The 14,352-nt window shown below is 40.3% G+C and overlaps 1 protein-coding gene and 1 long non-coding RNA gene across 13 annotated transcripts in view; one reads left to right on the forward strand and one right to left on the reverse strand.

The window, feature by feature from the left end:
• Positions 1-9,538, reverse strand: part of LOC143443558 (uncharacterized) — a 27,764-nt gene extending 18,226 nt beyond the window's left edge. For 6 of the 12 annotated variants that reach the window (XR_013112666.1, XR_013112659.1, XR_013112669.1 and 3 more), the window contains exon 1: positions 6,657-6,961. This is a non-coding gene — a long non-coding RNA (uncharacterized LOC143443558). Of the gene's footprint in view, positions 1-6,652; positions 6,962-9,058 lie in introns of those variants that run through there. The other 6 variants (XR_013112668.1, XR_013112660.1, XR_013112662.1 and 3 more) reach the window with 2 other exon arrangements.
• Positions 6,507-13,645, forward strand: LOC117714802 (C-type lectin domain family 2 member D11-like). Its single transcript, XM_034511473.2, has 6 exons — positions 6,507-6,692; positions 7,083-7,209; positions 9,538-9,663; positions 10,589-10,767; positions 11,352-11,458; positions 12,169-13,645. Exons 1-6 carry the CDS (start codon positions 6,675-6,677, stop codon positions 12,290-12,292), a joined length of 681 nt encoding a protein of 226 aa, XP_034367364.1. The 5' UTR covers positions 6,507-6,674; the 3' UTR covers positions 12,293-13,645.
• The last annotated feature ends 707 nt before the right edge of the window (positions 13,646-14,352 follow it).

Here is a 14,352-nt window from a genome sequence, read left to right on the forward strand (position 1 = left end):
TTAATAAATTGACAGCACACCTGAAAGTGTTAGAACAAAAAGAAGCTAAGAGACCCAAGAGGAGTAGACAGCAGGAAATAATCAAACTCAGGGCTGAAATCAACCAAGTTGAAACAAAAAGAACTATACAAACTATCAACAAAACCAGGAGCTGGTACTTTGAGAAAATCAACAAGATAGACAAACCCTTAGCCAGACTAACCAAAGGGCACAGAGACAGTACTCAAATTAATAAAATCAGAAATGAAAAGGGAAACATAACAACACAAACAGAGGAAATTAAAAAAATCGTCAGATCCTACTACAAAGGCCTATACTCAACAAAATTGGAAAATCTGGATGAAATGGACAATTTTCTAGATAAATACCAGGTACCAAAATTAAAGAGGAGCAGATAAACCATCCAAACAGTTGCATAACCCCTAAAGAAATAGAAGCAGTCATTAAAAACCTTCCCAGCAAAAAAAGTCCGGGACCAGATGGTTTTAGTGCAGAATTCAATCAGACCTTCCAGGAAGACCTAATACCAATTCTCTTCAAACTATTCCACAGAATAAAAACAGAAGGAACCAAACCCAATTCGTTCTATGAAGCTACAATTACGCTCATACCTAAGCCTCACAAAGACCCAACAAAGAAGGACTACTACAGACCAATCTCTCTTATGAATATCGATGCAAAAATACTCAATAAAATTCTCACAAACCGAATCCAACAACACATCAAAGCAATCATCCATCATGATCAAGTAGGCTTTATCCCAGGAATGCAGGGATGGTTCAATATTAGGAAATCCATCAATGTAATCCACTACATAAATAAACTCAAAGAAAAAAACCACATGATCATCTCACTAGATGCTGAGAAAGCATTTGACAAAATACAACATCCCTTCATGTTAAAAGTCTTGGAAAGATTAGGAATTCAAGGTCCATACCTAAACATAGTAAAAGCAATATACAGCAAGCCAGTAGCCAACATCAAACTAAATGGAGAGAAACTTGAAGCAATCCCACTAAGATCAGGGACTAGACAAGGCTGCCCACTCTCACCCTACCTATTCAATATAGTACTGGAAGTCCTAGGTAGGGCGATTAGACAACAAAAGGAAGTCAAAGGGATACAGATAGGAAAGGAAGAAGTCAAAATTTCACTATTTGCAGATGATATGATAGTATACTTAAGTGACCCTAACACTTCCACCAGAGAACTCCTAAACCTGATAAACAACTTCAGTAAAGTGGCTGGCTATAAAATCAACTCAAACAAATCAGTAGCCTTCCTCTACTCAAAAGATAAACAGGCTGAGAAAGAAATTATGGAAATGACACCCTTCACAATAGTTACAAATAATATAAAATATCTTAGAATGAATCTAACTAAGCAAGTGAAAGATCTGTATGACAAGAACTTCAAGTCTCTGAAGAAAGAAATCGAAGAAGATCTCAGAAGATGGAAAAATCTCCCATGCTCCTGGATTGGCAGGATTAATATAGTAAAAATGGCCATCTTGCCAAAAGCAATCTATAGATTCAATGCAATCCCCATCAAAATTCCAAATTGATTCTTCATAGAGATAGAAAGAGCAATTTGCAAATTTATTTGGAACAACAAAAAACCCAGGATTTCGAGAACTATTCTCAACAACAAAAGAACTTCTGGGGGAATCACCATCCCTGACCTCAACCTATACTACAGGGCAATAGTAATAAAAACTGCATGGTATTGGTACAGAGACAGGCATGAAGATCAATGGAATAGAACTGAAGATCCAAAAATGAGCCCACATACCTATGGTCACTTGATCTTTGACAAAGGAGCTAAAACCATCCAGTGGAAAACGGACAGCATTTTCAGCAAATGGTGTTGGTTCAACTGGAGGTCAACATGTAGAAGGATGCAAATCAATCCATTCATATCTCCTTGTACAAAGCTCAAACCCAAGTGGATAAAAGATCTTCACTTAAAACCAGATATACTGAAACTAATAAAAGAGAAGGTAGGAAAGACCCTCGAATACCTAGGCACAGGGGAAAAGTTCCTGAACAGAACACCAATGGCTTATGCTCTAAGATCAATAATTGGCAAATGGGACCTCATCAAATTGCAAAGCTTCTGTAAGGCAAAGGAAATTGTCAATAAGGCAAATCGGCAACCAACAGATTGGGAAAAGATCCTAACCAATCCTACATCCAATAGAGGGCTAATATCCAAGATATACAAAGAACTCAAGAAATTATACTCCAGACAAGCATATAACCATATTAAAAATGGGGTACAGAGCTAAACAAAGAATTCTCAACAGAGGAAACGCGAATGGCCTAGAAACACCTTAAGAAATGCTCCACATCCTTAATCATCAGGGAAATGCAAATCAAAACAACCCTGAGATACCACCTCACACCAATCAGAATGACTAAGATCAAAAACTTAGGTGATAATAGATGGTGGGATTGCAAGCTGGTACAACCACTCTGGAAATCAGTCTGGCGGTTCCTCAGAAAACTGGACATAGCATTACCTGAGGATCCAGCTGTAGCACTCCTGGGCATATTCCCAGAAGATGCTCCAACATATAATAAAGACATATGCTCCACTATGTTCATAGCAGCCTTATTTATAATAGCCAGAAGCTGGAAAGAACCAAGATGTCCCTCAACAGAGGAATGGATACAAAAAATGTGGTATGTCTACACAATTGAGTATTACTCAGCTATTAAAAATCATGAATTTGAGAAATTTTAAGGTAAATGGATGGATCTAGAAATTATCATCTTGAGTGAGTTAACCCAATCCCAAAAGAACACACAGGGTATTTACTCACTGTTAAGAGGATGTTAGCCCAAAAGCTTGGAATAGCAAAGACTCAACCTGCAGACCACATGAAGCACATGAAGAAGGAAGACCAAGAGGGGATGCCTCAGTTCTACTTAGAACGAGAAACAAAAATGATCAAGGGAGCAAATATGGAAACAAAACATGGGACAGAAACGGAAAGAATGACCATCAGGAGACCATTCCACCTGGGCATTCATCCCATGTACAGCCACCTAAGCTAAACACTGTTGTGGATGGCTGGAAGTGCATGTGAGGAACACGATATAGCTGTCTCCTTAGAGGTCTGCCAAAGACTAACACACTCAGAGGATGATGCTCACAGTTAACCACTGATATGAGCAGGGGTTTCCCAATGGAGAACTTAAAGAGAGGACTGAAGGAGCAGAAAGGGTTTGTGACCCCAGGAGGAAAGCAACAATACCAAACATCAAGAGCCCCCCAGGGTCTAAACCACCAGCCTGGGAACACATAGGGAGGGACCCAAGACTCCAGGGTATATGTAGGAGAGGATGGCCTTGTCAGGCATAGATGGGTGAGGAATTTCTTGGTCCCATAAAAAAATAAACACAGAGTGGGGGTGGAATGTGAGGGTGGGGAGGGGATAGTGGTGGGGGGTAGATGCGGTCACTGCCTCATAGAAGCAGGAGGAGGGGGATGAGATAGGAGGTTTCTGGGTGGTGGGAGGAAGTGGGATAAGGGGATAAAATCTGAAATGTAAATATTACAACCAATTTTAAAAAGGGAAAAAAAAAGAAAAGTTGTTAAAACCAACAATTTTTTAAAAAAATGTCAGCCCCCTAGGGGGGAAATTTTTTTTTTTTTTTTTGATACTAAAACTTGTTCTGAGAATTGTATATTGCAGAATACATAGCCTTGGTGTATCTACTCATCAAGCATACTGAGCAGACCTGCCCAAACCTCCGATGTCCTGGAATTCCATCTGGATTCAGTGAAGACACAGCATCAGAGGCTTATAAATTCACTATTCCCCCACCCCTCTTCTAATATCTCAATGCCCTTAATCAGCCTGAAGAAGTTAAAGAAGAGTCAGTGCCACTATTCCCTGGGCTTGGGGACTAATGTGGTTAATAATGGTCTGTCTTTCTAGGGAAAAGTAGTGGTTTTGTTGGAACAGGGAGGATTAGCTAGGACTTATTGCATAGCCATAACCTATTGGTAGAAATCTGTATAATTATTATCAAGATGAAGTTATAATTTCTTAAATGGTACAACATTTACTTTGATTTCAAATTTAAAGTTTTCATTGGTACGAGCTTCTTATTAATATAAAAGTGAGATGAATATTGATACGCTCATGGGCATTGTGCCTGTATAACACATTTAGGAATACAAGGCCTAGACCCAGTCCTTCTTTAACTTTTTTAACTGATTTGGGACGGTTAATCTATGAGTTAAGGGACTATAGCAAATTCATGGCTTTGAGTTTATTGTTAGGAGGTTTCCCATATTTTATTTAGAAATAGCTGAGAGGAGTAAACAGACAACAGTCCAGGTTACCTTACATGGATAGTTGGTTTTCAAAACGTCAGAAGTTCATAGAATTGACGCTACAAATATTTATATATTAATGTCCATTCTGATTAGAGACCTGTCTGCTCCTGACAGCTTCCTGTCGTGGATTGTAAGAAGAATTTGAGCATCCTTGGAGTTATGCCAGTTGTGTGGTGACAGCCACTAGGCAAGAATTGCTTCTTTCCATCTACAGAAAAATTACTGTCCAGAAAAGGACACACATGCACAATAGTCGACTGATTATATCTGCCTAGACAGAGTAATCAGTCCTTAATAATCCTGCATTACTAAGGTCTGTCAGATGACTCTGGGCCAGAAGGCTGAAGATTTGATGCTCCAACATTCCGTAGTATAGGGGCTTTTCAAGTGTTCAGTGGTCTCTATAAATTGGCTAAGTTTTAGAAGCTATGTTTATTGCTTCCTATAACTTCAGTTAACTCAATCATTCTGGATTTCTAATGGGGTTGAAGACCTATAGTCTCATAGCCAATCCTGGCTATTTACATTGAGAGAAAAGATCTCAATAGATGGTTTTCAGCTGACATTCATTCTAAAGCCAAAAAAGCCAGGATCAAAAGTAAGTGTTTTAGTTAGAAGAGATGACAGAGGTTCTGGTTAGTCAACAAAATGATGGACTTGGTATTAGGACTATCTTGTACCTCACTGGTACAAATAGGAATAAGTATGCTCTAATTGTATTTTGAGAGAAAAGTTTTACTTTAACAGGAAGAGTGATATGTAGGAGGAGCTAAGTGGGAAGGAATATTGAGAGGAAGAGATGGAGTAAGGAGAGAAGATGAAGGATGGGAGAAGCTAGGTAATGAGAGAGAGAAAGAGAGAGGGGGCATGGTGGCAGATGTTCACATGTCTCCACCAGTCAAAGATAGTTTTTATATCTAGGTTGGGTTTTGGGTTATGCTTCTGATTGAGCATTACCAAACTTATAAATCCTTTGATTAACATTTTAAAAAAATGTATAAAAGCAAAAAAGGAAAGTGGGGGCATGGGGCAGGGGTTTTCTAGGGAGGGGAAATGGGGAAAAGGGATGGCATCTTAAATGTAAATAAAATATTAAATAAAATTTAAAAAAAGAAAAAAAAAGAGTCGAGGAGAAACTGCTGTACTGGCTTTCATTTGAAATCATTATCATGGTAGAAAAGGCCCTTCAAGGGGAAACTTCAGCTTAAGAATAAACCTCTGACCTGCCTGGAGACGTGATATTATGGTGACAATAATGTCACACAAAGCTCTCTGCCTTCCTTCCTTTTAAAATGCAGTCTTGAAGGTACTTTCACTGTCATAGGAAAATTTGAGTGGAAGGTCCTGTGACTTTGCCTTTGCTGTTCTTCCACTTCTCCCTGTCCCTATGGTCAACATCCCCCAGTGGGAAGCACTCAAGACCAGCCTAGAATAAATATGGACTCTGTTAGGATGCTGAGCCAGTCCTCACAGTGTGCCTTCTGTGTGTCAGGACAAATGGCTGGGTACTTGTGTCCCACAGTGACACCTTTACTTTATCACACAGTGTAGTCTTGTTGCCTAAATGTCCCTGTGGTGCTGTTGAAATATCTCCTCAACCCAGGCCAGAAGTCTCCCCAGGGTCCTCTGTTTCCCAGAACTGCTGCAGGCCTGTGATAAGAAAGGACCAGAGGTCCTTGTCACTGAGCCAGTCTACACCCTGATGCAGGAAGAAGTCTATTAGTCTCTGGCTCAGGGTTCTGGAGTTAGAGAAAGAGACCTTCATTTTGGGAGGGATTGAAAATTCCTGTGACCTCAGGAAGGTCAGCTTGGGTTATGTTTCTAAATCAGAGTGCTCTAAAAGAGAAATGAAACACAAAGCAATAACAAACAGGAAAGTCAGTCTCCAGATGGCGCCACTGTGGCTCCTGATCCTGTTCGAGCCGTTTCAGAATGGCTTTTTTAGTAAAGGGCTACTAGTGATCTGGGGGTTGAAAGGGAGAGGGGAGTTGGTGGCAAGAAGATTGGGGAGGAGGGAGAAAGGAGAGAGCAGAGAATGGAAGTGGGGAGAGAGAAGAGAGGCCAGAAGTAGGTAGAGACATTGGGGCTGGGAGAGGGATCAGACCTTGAAGCTGTCATGTGAGCTCATAGAAGAGCAGGTATGTATGCTACTGGTCAGATTAAAAGCCTTCCAGGCCTTTGTTTTAAGCTGTCAGGCTTTTGTCTTAGGTCAAGAGTGTATAGGAGTTCTGCCTGCATGTATGTCTGAGAACTATATAAGGGCAGCAGAGGCAGAGAAGAAGGTGTAACAACACAGGCTCACCTACCCCGAAGATCAGTGTCTGATGGACAGGAAAGCGTTGGTAATAATATCTTCTTTTTGTTGTTGTCTTTTATTTCTGAATTGATTCTGGCAGGACAGTAAACCTGGTCTCCCCCTGCAGCCCCTGAAGTTGCTTTGCTAAAAGCTCTTTGTTTATAGGATTAGTTTGCAAGTGGGTTGGTGGTAGGGTGAGGGTTCAGGGGCTGAACCCACCCAGGACGGGATTCTTTCCAATAATTCGTTCCAATAATTCATTCCACAGGCTCAGTGTAATCCCTTCCTTACAATGCGATTGACTGTATTTCAGTTTCAAACTAACACGTTGTTAGGAGTTACGTTTCAGTTTCAAACGTTGTTAGGAGTTACGTGTTACGTGGTATGTGAGGGGAGGAACTCAAGCAGGCTGGCAAAATACTTAAACCTCTGATAGGATTCTGCCTCTCAGCTTTCAAGTTTCAATCCTCCTGTAGCTGAAACTGAGCTTCTCAGCTCTGCGTGCCACAGAGGCTTCCCTCCCTGTGCTCAGTACCACAGACTGCCTGAAAAGGGAGAAATGGGTAAGTATTTAATAGTATTTGAACCAATCTGTAAGAGCAGGGAGGAGCTTCACCAGGGACAGGAGTGCAAAAGAGCTGAGCCTTGAACAAAAGAATAAGAACAGAAGGGCTTCTGTGAGCCTGTCACAGTGGGTCTGCAGAGTAGGAGAAAGCAGACAGGGTTAGCTATGAGGTTGTTACATTAGTTACTCTGTTGGAGCAGGCAACACTTGAATAGTTCTCAGGCAAGAGAAATGAAGAGTGAGTCAGTCACCTTTTAAGAGCCAGAGCTGCAGCTCCAGCTTTCTTTCTTTCTTTGTACTTAGCTTGCAGGTCCACTCTTCCCAGGGATCTGGTAATTACACTCTGGTGGGTTACACCAAATTGCTGTAGAAAATGCTTGCTCTAGGTGTCCCCAGTGAAGGAAATTCAAGCAATGGCTTTGCAATGTGCATAGTGATAGACTTTGCCTGGGAAGCTTGGGGTTGTGTTTTGCAGATCCATTGTAATTAAAAAAGAATTGTAAGGAGGTGGCATGGGGTGGGAGGGGGTGGGGTAGAGTGAGGGTTCAGGGGCTGAACCCACCCAGGACCAGAGCCTTTTCATTTTAAGCTGTAGGTAAGTTACAGAAAAAGAATGTAATGGGCTTTTCTACTTCATTCTTCACACAAGCAAAGCTGTGTTTCTTCTGTTTCAAACTGTCTATGCTTCATTATGTTGCATTCCTTTATCTTCCTTTGTCCCCTCATTCTTGTTTCTTCACCTTAATTTTTTTTTTCCATTTAGGGAAAGAATATTTGATTTTGAGAATACAAGATTGATATTTATCAAAATACAAAATTCACAACAAATGTTAATGCTTATCACTTAACCATGTATTCTAACTGAAATTATTATGATTATTACTACTGTTATTACTGATGATGATGATGAAGATGGTGATGAGGATGAGGATGATGATGATGATGATGATGATGATGATGATGATGATGATGATGATGATGATGGACTCTATGGCAAAGGTTCATCCTTTACTCCAAGCTGGCCTGGAACTCCTGCTCCCTCTGTCTCCGGAGGGTTAACTTTTTCAAATGAAATACTCAAATATTTATTTAGCCAATGGAAACATTTCCTGTTGTTAATGTGAAGCTCATGTCTAAAGTGCAGCTGTTGTATAACCAGCTGCAGGCATCTCACAACTTCACTCCTTTGAAATCATAACTTGTTTTGTCATTGAAACAGTTTTTAATTAAGCTAAAAACCAGGCCAGCAATGTTTCATTTCTTTGTTTTTTTAGAGATCATTTCCAACGTTGCTTTTAAATAAAGACATGAAAGTTATGTTCAAACTGTGCTATGGGACACATTCAAATTTTGAAGAAGATCCGTGTGTGTAGAGCATGAGAAAGATGGATGGCAAATGTCCTGTTTATGTATCATAATGAAAAAGACAGTATCAGAATTATACTGGTGTAAACACAAAGGAGAATCCATAAATCTTACTATAATACTGTATAAGAAATGCTGGTGTGAAATTTTAAATTTATAAAATTACCTTTCTTATTTTTTTTGAAATGCCCAATATCCACAAATGTGTTTCTTCAATTCCCAACTTGCTAAGAGTTTTTATTATTTTAGACAAATATTAATTTTTCACATGATTTTGGCAAGCTTGATAAAACACTCCCATTAGTTATGTCAGTGGGTTCAATTACATTTATGTGTCTTTATGTATTAATTTATTTACTGACTAAGTTCTTTGGACATAGTCCAGGTTGAGTTCTAACTTCCTATGTAGCCAAGGATAGCCTTGTACTCCTGACTCTCCAGCTTCTGTCTCTCTAGCAGTGGAAGTATAAAAGTGTACCAACCTGTTTGTCTCATTGTCTGGAGCAGGAGTTACACAGGTGGTTATGAGCCCCCTTTTAGGAGCTGGGATTGGGAACCCAACACAGGTCCTCTAGAAGAGAATCAACTGTTCTTAACTTCTCAGCCATCTCTGCAGCCCCCTGCTGGTCCATGTCTGTCTCCATCCTTGGCACTCAGTCTTGTCCACAGTCCTAACCAGTCTAGTCTTATGGGACAAAATCCATGGATAGCTTTGGTTGTTGTTTGCTTTCAACCTGAACTTCACTCTTTCTGCTTCTTGCTTCCTCATTGGCCCTTAGTTCAAAGACTGGAAGACTCCATGTTTCCGTTTCCTCTAGTCTTCTGTGAGCCATGGACATCATTTATAGACCAGGACCTTCTGTGAAGGGGTTTGCAGTGGGTGAAAACAAGCAAATTCTACAAAAAATTCTTTTTCCTTAAACGTCTCTTGAGATTGATGTTCTCATATTTATATTTTCAGGTAAAACGCTGCAAGGAAAATGGCTCAGAAACGTCTACTATGAGTCTCATGCTAAGCTTCACTGCTGCTATGGAGTGATCATGGTCCTCATTGTAGCTGTAGTTGCTCTTTCTGTTGCTTTGTCAGGTAAGTGACTGACTCTCCAAATTCTGCAACATTCTGTCCACATTCACACTGTCAGTTATACTACTGATCTCTGTGAGCCAGGCACTGTGGGAAGGGCTCCAGAAAAAACACACAGGAAGTTCCTGTTCTCTGGGAACTTAGGTTCCAGCAGGAAGATGCAATGAAGGAACACACAGGCTGTGGTGTGGACAGACGGCCAGGCTCAGCATTTCTGGGAAGATGACACTCAGCAAGCTCTAGACAGAGATGCAAGGGACATATGTCCACCTGGGGGAACTGTCCAAGGTAGACAACAAGGAAAGAAAGAATCCAAAGAGGAACCTCAAGGAAGGATGAGGACAGAGAAGAGTAATATGGCCAGGGAGATACAGTGCCTCTCCCCATGACCCATGGGTTTAGTTACAAGGCTCAATTGCATTGAGAAAGTACTAAATGGAAAGTTTCTGAAGTAATAAATGTATAGGATCTTAGTACCACACTGTACAGAATAGTGCAATAAAATCTTGCACTATCCTCTTAAGTATGTAAATCATCCTTTAGTGCAATGTGTCCACACTGTATACACCACCTACCCAAAAGTTCTCACTGCTATCTCAGTTATCACGCTGTCAATAGGTGTCCATACAGAGTGCTTGCTGCTGTAGCATCCCTATTGTAGTAAACAGTCACGCAAAACACACAATGTGATGCTATTATAGAAATGCACTTCCTGGGGGCCCTACTGTCAGTGAGCACATAAGAGAGAATGGGGCACAGGCCCAGGGTGGGAGGCCTTTAGATAAAGGCCCATCATGCTCAGAAGTGGACTCCTACAGATCACTTAGGAAAGCTACATCAGAGTCACACCTCACATTGAGCTCAGGAGGGTATTACAAAAAGAGAGAAGACATGCTGGTTATGATTCATTGTATTGTCTACATTTTAGTAAGAAAGACAGAACAGATCTCAATCAAAAAGATCTATACTCCTTGCCCCAGCAACTGGATTGGAGTTGGAAATAAATGTTTTTATTTTTCTGAATACTCAAGCAACTGGACATCCAGCCAGGACTCCTGCATGGAACAAGAGGCCCAGCTAGCTCGAATTGACAGCCAGGAGGAGCTGGTAAGAGATGGGCAGGGATTGGTTAGTCTGTGTGTTCTGTTGAATACTGTATTGCCTTGAGATTGAGAGTTACAGATGAAGCCTGAGGAAGGATCCCATCCCAAGCACATGGAGACATGGGGAATGTGTGAGTATGTGCCATTTGCTGATGCTTGACTTCTAACTGGAGCCCTGAGACATTTGAGAAATATTCTCTCACATAGTCCTTGTAGTCAGCTGGAAGGTCAGATATGGCATTTTACTGGGATACCTGGTAGTCATGAGCATTTTCCCGTAAGCTGGCACATGTAGTATGCAGCAGATGACAACTGTTAATAACTGTAATGGGAGGTTAACCCAGAACTAACCTGGTCACAGAAGAATATGTTGTTACATTTGGTACTTTAATTCAAATGAGGTCCTTTAGAATTACAGATGTCACGTGGATACACTGGGAACTGCTGACTAGTATAGCTCCAAAGCCTGTGACCCTCAGTTACACTCTCCTGTTATTTCTAGAGTAAGCTGTGGAGTGGAGAGACTCCAGGATCATCTGGAAAAAAAAAGAGACACATGTATTCTTGCCTTTTTGTGTTTTGTGACAGAATTTCCTAAGGAGATACAAGGGGATTTTTGACCACTGGATCGGCCTGCACAGAGAGTCATTAGAGCACCCTTGGAAGTGGACAGACAACACTGAGTATAACAACTCGTATGTGTTCACAATGTTCTCCCTTCTACTGTGTTCATGTGTTGTGATATCTGTGTGTTGTGGGTATGAAAGATGAAAGACAGTACCATGTGAAGCCAACTGTATTGGGAAGTAAAACAAACAAACAAACAAAAAAACAAAACAAAAACCCCTTGGGCTAGATGTGTAGCTCAGAGGTAGAGAGTGTGTTGTTTACATGGAACAGTCAATCCCCAGGAAACTCACAAACTTAAATTCTTTGGATGTTTTCCTGTTTATTGGCCATCATTTTCAAAGCCTTTACTTAGTGTGGTTTTACTCAAAATCTTTACCATAACTATGGTGTCTGGGGGGGTCACATCCACCATTAAAGCCCTTTCAGCAATTCACTAAGAAGTGAGTATTCCCCTATGTAAAATGCCTCAAAAGAGAATTGAAAATCACCCTCAGTGAGGTCACTCATGACTGCAGTTCATTTGAACATGGCAGCAAGCACCAGCCCAATGCCTTGTACACACATTACAGGATTTACCATGGACAAATGACAAAGTGATGTGAGATAAACCCTGAGGATGTGAGACAATAGGTGTAAAACTAGTGCAGGTGATTCCTCAGGAACTCTTCGGTTCATATTACCAAAAAGCAGTGGAGACTGGTGAGATTACATTGCAGGAAGTAATGCAGTTCTGGGCTCTGCAGACTTAATGTTTGTTTTTTTTTTTTTTTTTCAGGGTTCCCATCCAGGGAGTGGAAAACTACGCATACCTGAACAGTCAAGGGCTCAACAGTGCCAGGGTCTATGTAAATCGCAGGTGGATCTGTAGCAAGCTCAGCAGCTATAGCCTCCACTGCTAAACTCCTTTTTCTCCTTCCTAACATTTAACGAGAGATGCTTCTTACATTGTTATGTATGGGTGCTACTCTTTACCCTATGGCTCCACATTGCTATCAAAACAAATTAAGAGTATTTCCTAACATCACAAGTGAAAACCATCTTGGAGAGCTGCACATACAGGGGATTACAAGAACATAGATGAGTCTAAAATAGACGCTGGCACTCATACCTTAAGCCTAAAGTACAACTAATGTTCACGAGCCCCACTTTTGTGTTATGAAGTTTTTGTGCAGAGAAGTCCTTCTTTTGAATTTATGAGACCACAAAAATGAGTCCCCCAACATGCATGTGACCTTTAATAATGAAAGCAAAATGGCTGGGATAGTGACATGCATCTGTAATCCCAGCTATGTAAGGGTTGAAACAGGAGGGTCACAGGTTCATGAGTGGGGACTGAAAGCATGGAAATGCCTTAATAATGATAGGGAAGATGAGAATCCATCTGTAGCATCCCATCCTTTGGGAACCATATTATACATGCTTTTCAAAACTCAAGCCAACATACAGAAGAATTTAAAAAGTGTGTAAAATTAAGGTTTACTTTATACTCTGCAATTTAAAACATGAGGAACACTGGTGAAATGTTTCTCTACTTTAGTTTTCAATATTCCTATTTACAATATACTGTCCTACATATAATTATAATTACTTACTTATCCTCTTCTAAGTATAATACATTTTATAAACTAATGCCATTTTAATGTCACCATTTTATGGATTTTACTTCACATCACATGTGAGTTAAACTTCTTAAGCATTTAATACTTAATTTTACACTAGCATGTATATTATTGAGTTTTCAAAAAAATATTTAAAATCTTATAGAGTTAGCTACCCCATACTGATGAGTCCCAAAAAGGACGAAATAACAAGCTAAAAAGAATCTCTTGATCTTTTCATCCTTTCTTTTCCCTCTTGTTCTTTTTTTATCCAGTATTTTATTTATTTAAATTTCAGATGTTATCTTCTTTCCCCATTTCCCACCTCATTAACCCTCATCCCATTCCTCCTCCTCCCTTTCTTTCTTTTATACCATTTAAATTCCATGCATGTATTAATAGGACTCTGTTTATTATCTTCCTTGTTCCTTGAATATTTGCATCTATTGCATTGCTAGTTCCTCAACCTAGAACCTGACCTCTTGTTCTTTTTAAAGACTATGTACCAACTTGATATGCCAAGCGGGAGTTGATAGGCATGGGAGACCTCTAGGTCTCTGAGGAGAAAGGGATGGAGAAATGGGGGAAGGGAAGGGGAGAGGAACATAGGGGGAGGGAGGCAAGGAAATTCAATAAAAATAATTGAAAACACTACATTTATTCTGACTTCGTTTATGCTTATTGCTTGTGCATATGATTATATGTATATATGTATATATGTGCCCTGCCTGTGCTGGGTAGACAACGCAGACACAGCACAGACAGAGATAGACAGGACCAGAAAGTATCAGCTCTCTGCTTACTGAGAGTGACAATGTGGATGCTGGAAATGGAGCAAGAACAAGTGTTTCTAAACACTGAGCCATCTTTGCAGCCCTTTTGTCTCCCTTTTATTAGCATTGCTGATCAAGCTTTGCAAATGTAGCAGGTATTCCCTGCAGTTTTTGTAAATTTTATTTTTTTATAAGCTCTTATCTAAATCTGTGACCCTCCTTAAGTGGCTGGGGTCACAGGTGTGTGACACCACACCAGCCATTTTGCTTCTCATTGCTAAAGACCAAGAACATTTTTTAATATGCATTGATGCTTTGCCTTCCTGTGTGTCTGTGTAAGGAGGCCACACCTTCTGAAACTGGAGTCACACACAGTTGTGCCTCCCATATGGTGCTGGGATTGAATTCAGGTCCAATGCTCCTAATCACACAGGCATTTTGAGAAATGTATTGTTTTTATTTTAAAGTCATGCTTTATTATTTATTAGATGAATGAAAGCATATTTCATTCTGTAAAATGACTTTCTCAGCCCCCCTCCCATTTAGTCCTAATACCACTGTTTGCAATCCATTTTACTCCCTACATCC

This window comes from Arvicanthis niloticus, chromosome 9 (genome assembly GCF_011762505.2).
Source record: "Arvicanthis niloticus isolate mArvNil1 chromosome 9, mArvNil1.pat.X, whole genome shotgun sequence".
Lineage (NCBI taxonomy): Eukaryota > Metazoa > Chordata > Mammalia > Rodentia > Muridae > Arvicanthis > Arvicanthis niloticus.

What these genes read in the sequence shown, in the direction of transcription:
- LOC117714802 (XM_034511473.2), top strand. An exon ending in TCTTTCTGTTGCTTTGTCAG is followed by an intron (nt 9,664 to 10,588) that starts GTAAGTGACTGA and finishes TCTACATTTTAG; the next exon opens with TAAGAAAGACAGAACAGATC. An exon ending in AACACTGAGTATAACAACTC is followed by an intron (nt 11,459 to 12,168) that starts GTATGTGTTCAC and finishes TTTTTTTTTCAG; the next exon opens with GGTTCCCATCCAGGGAGTGG.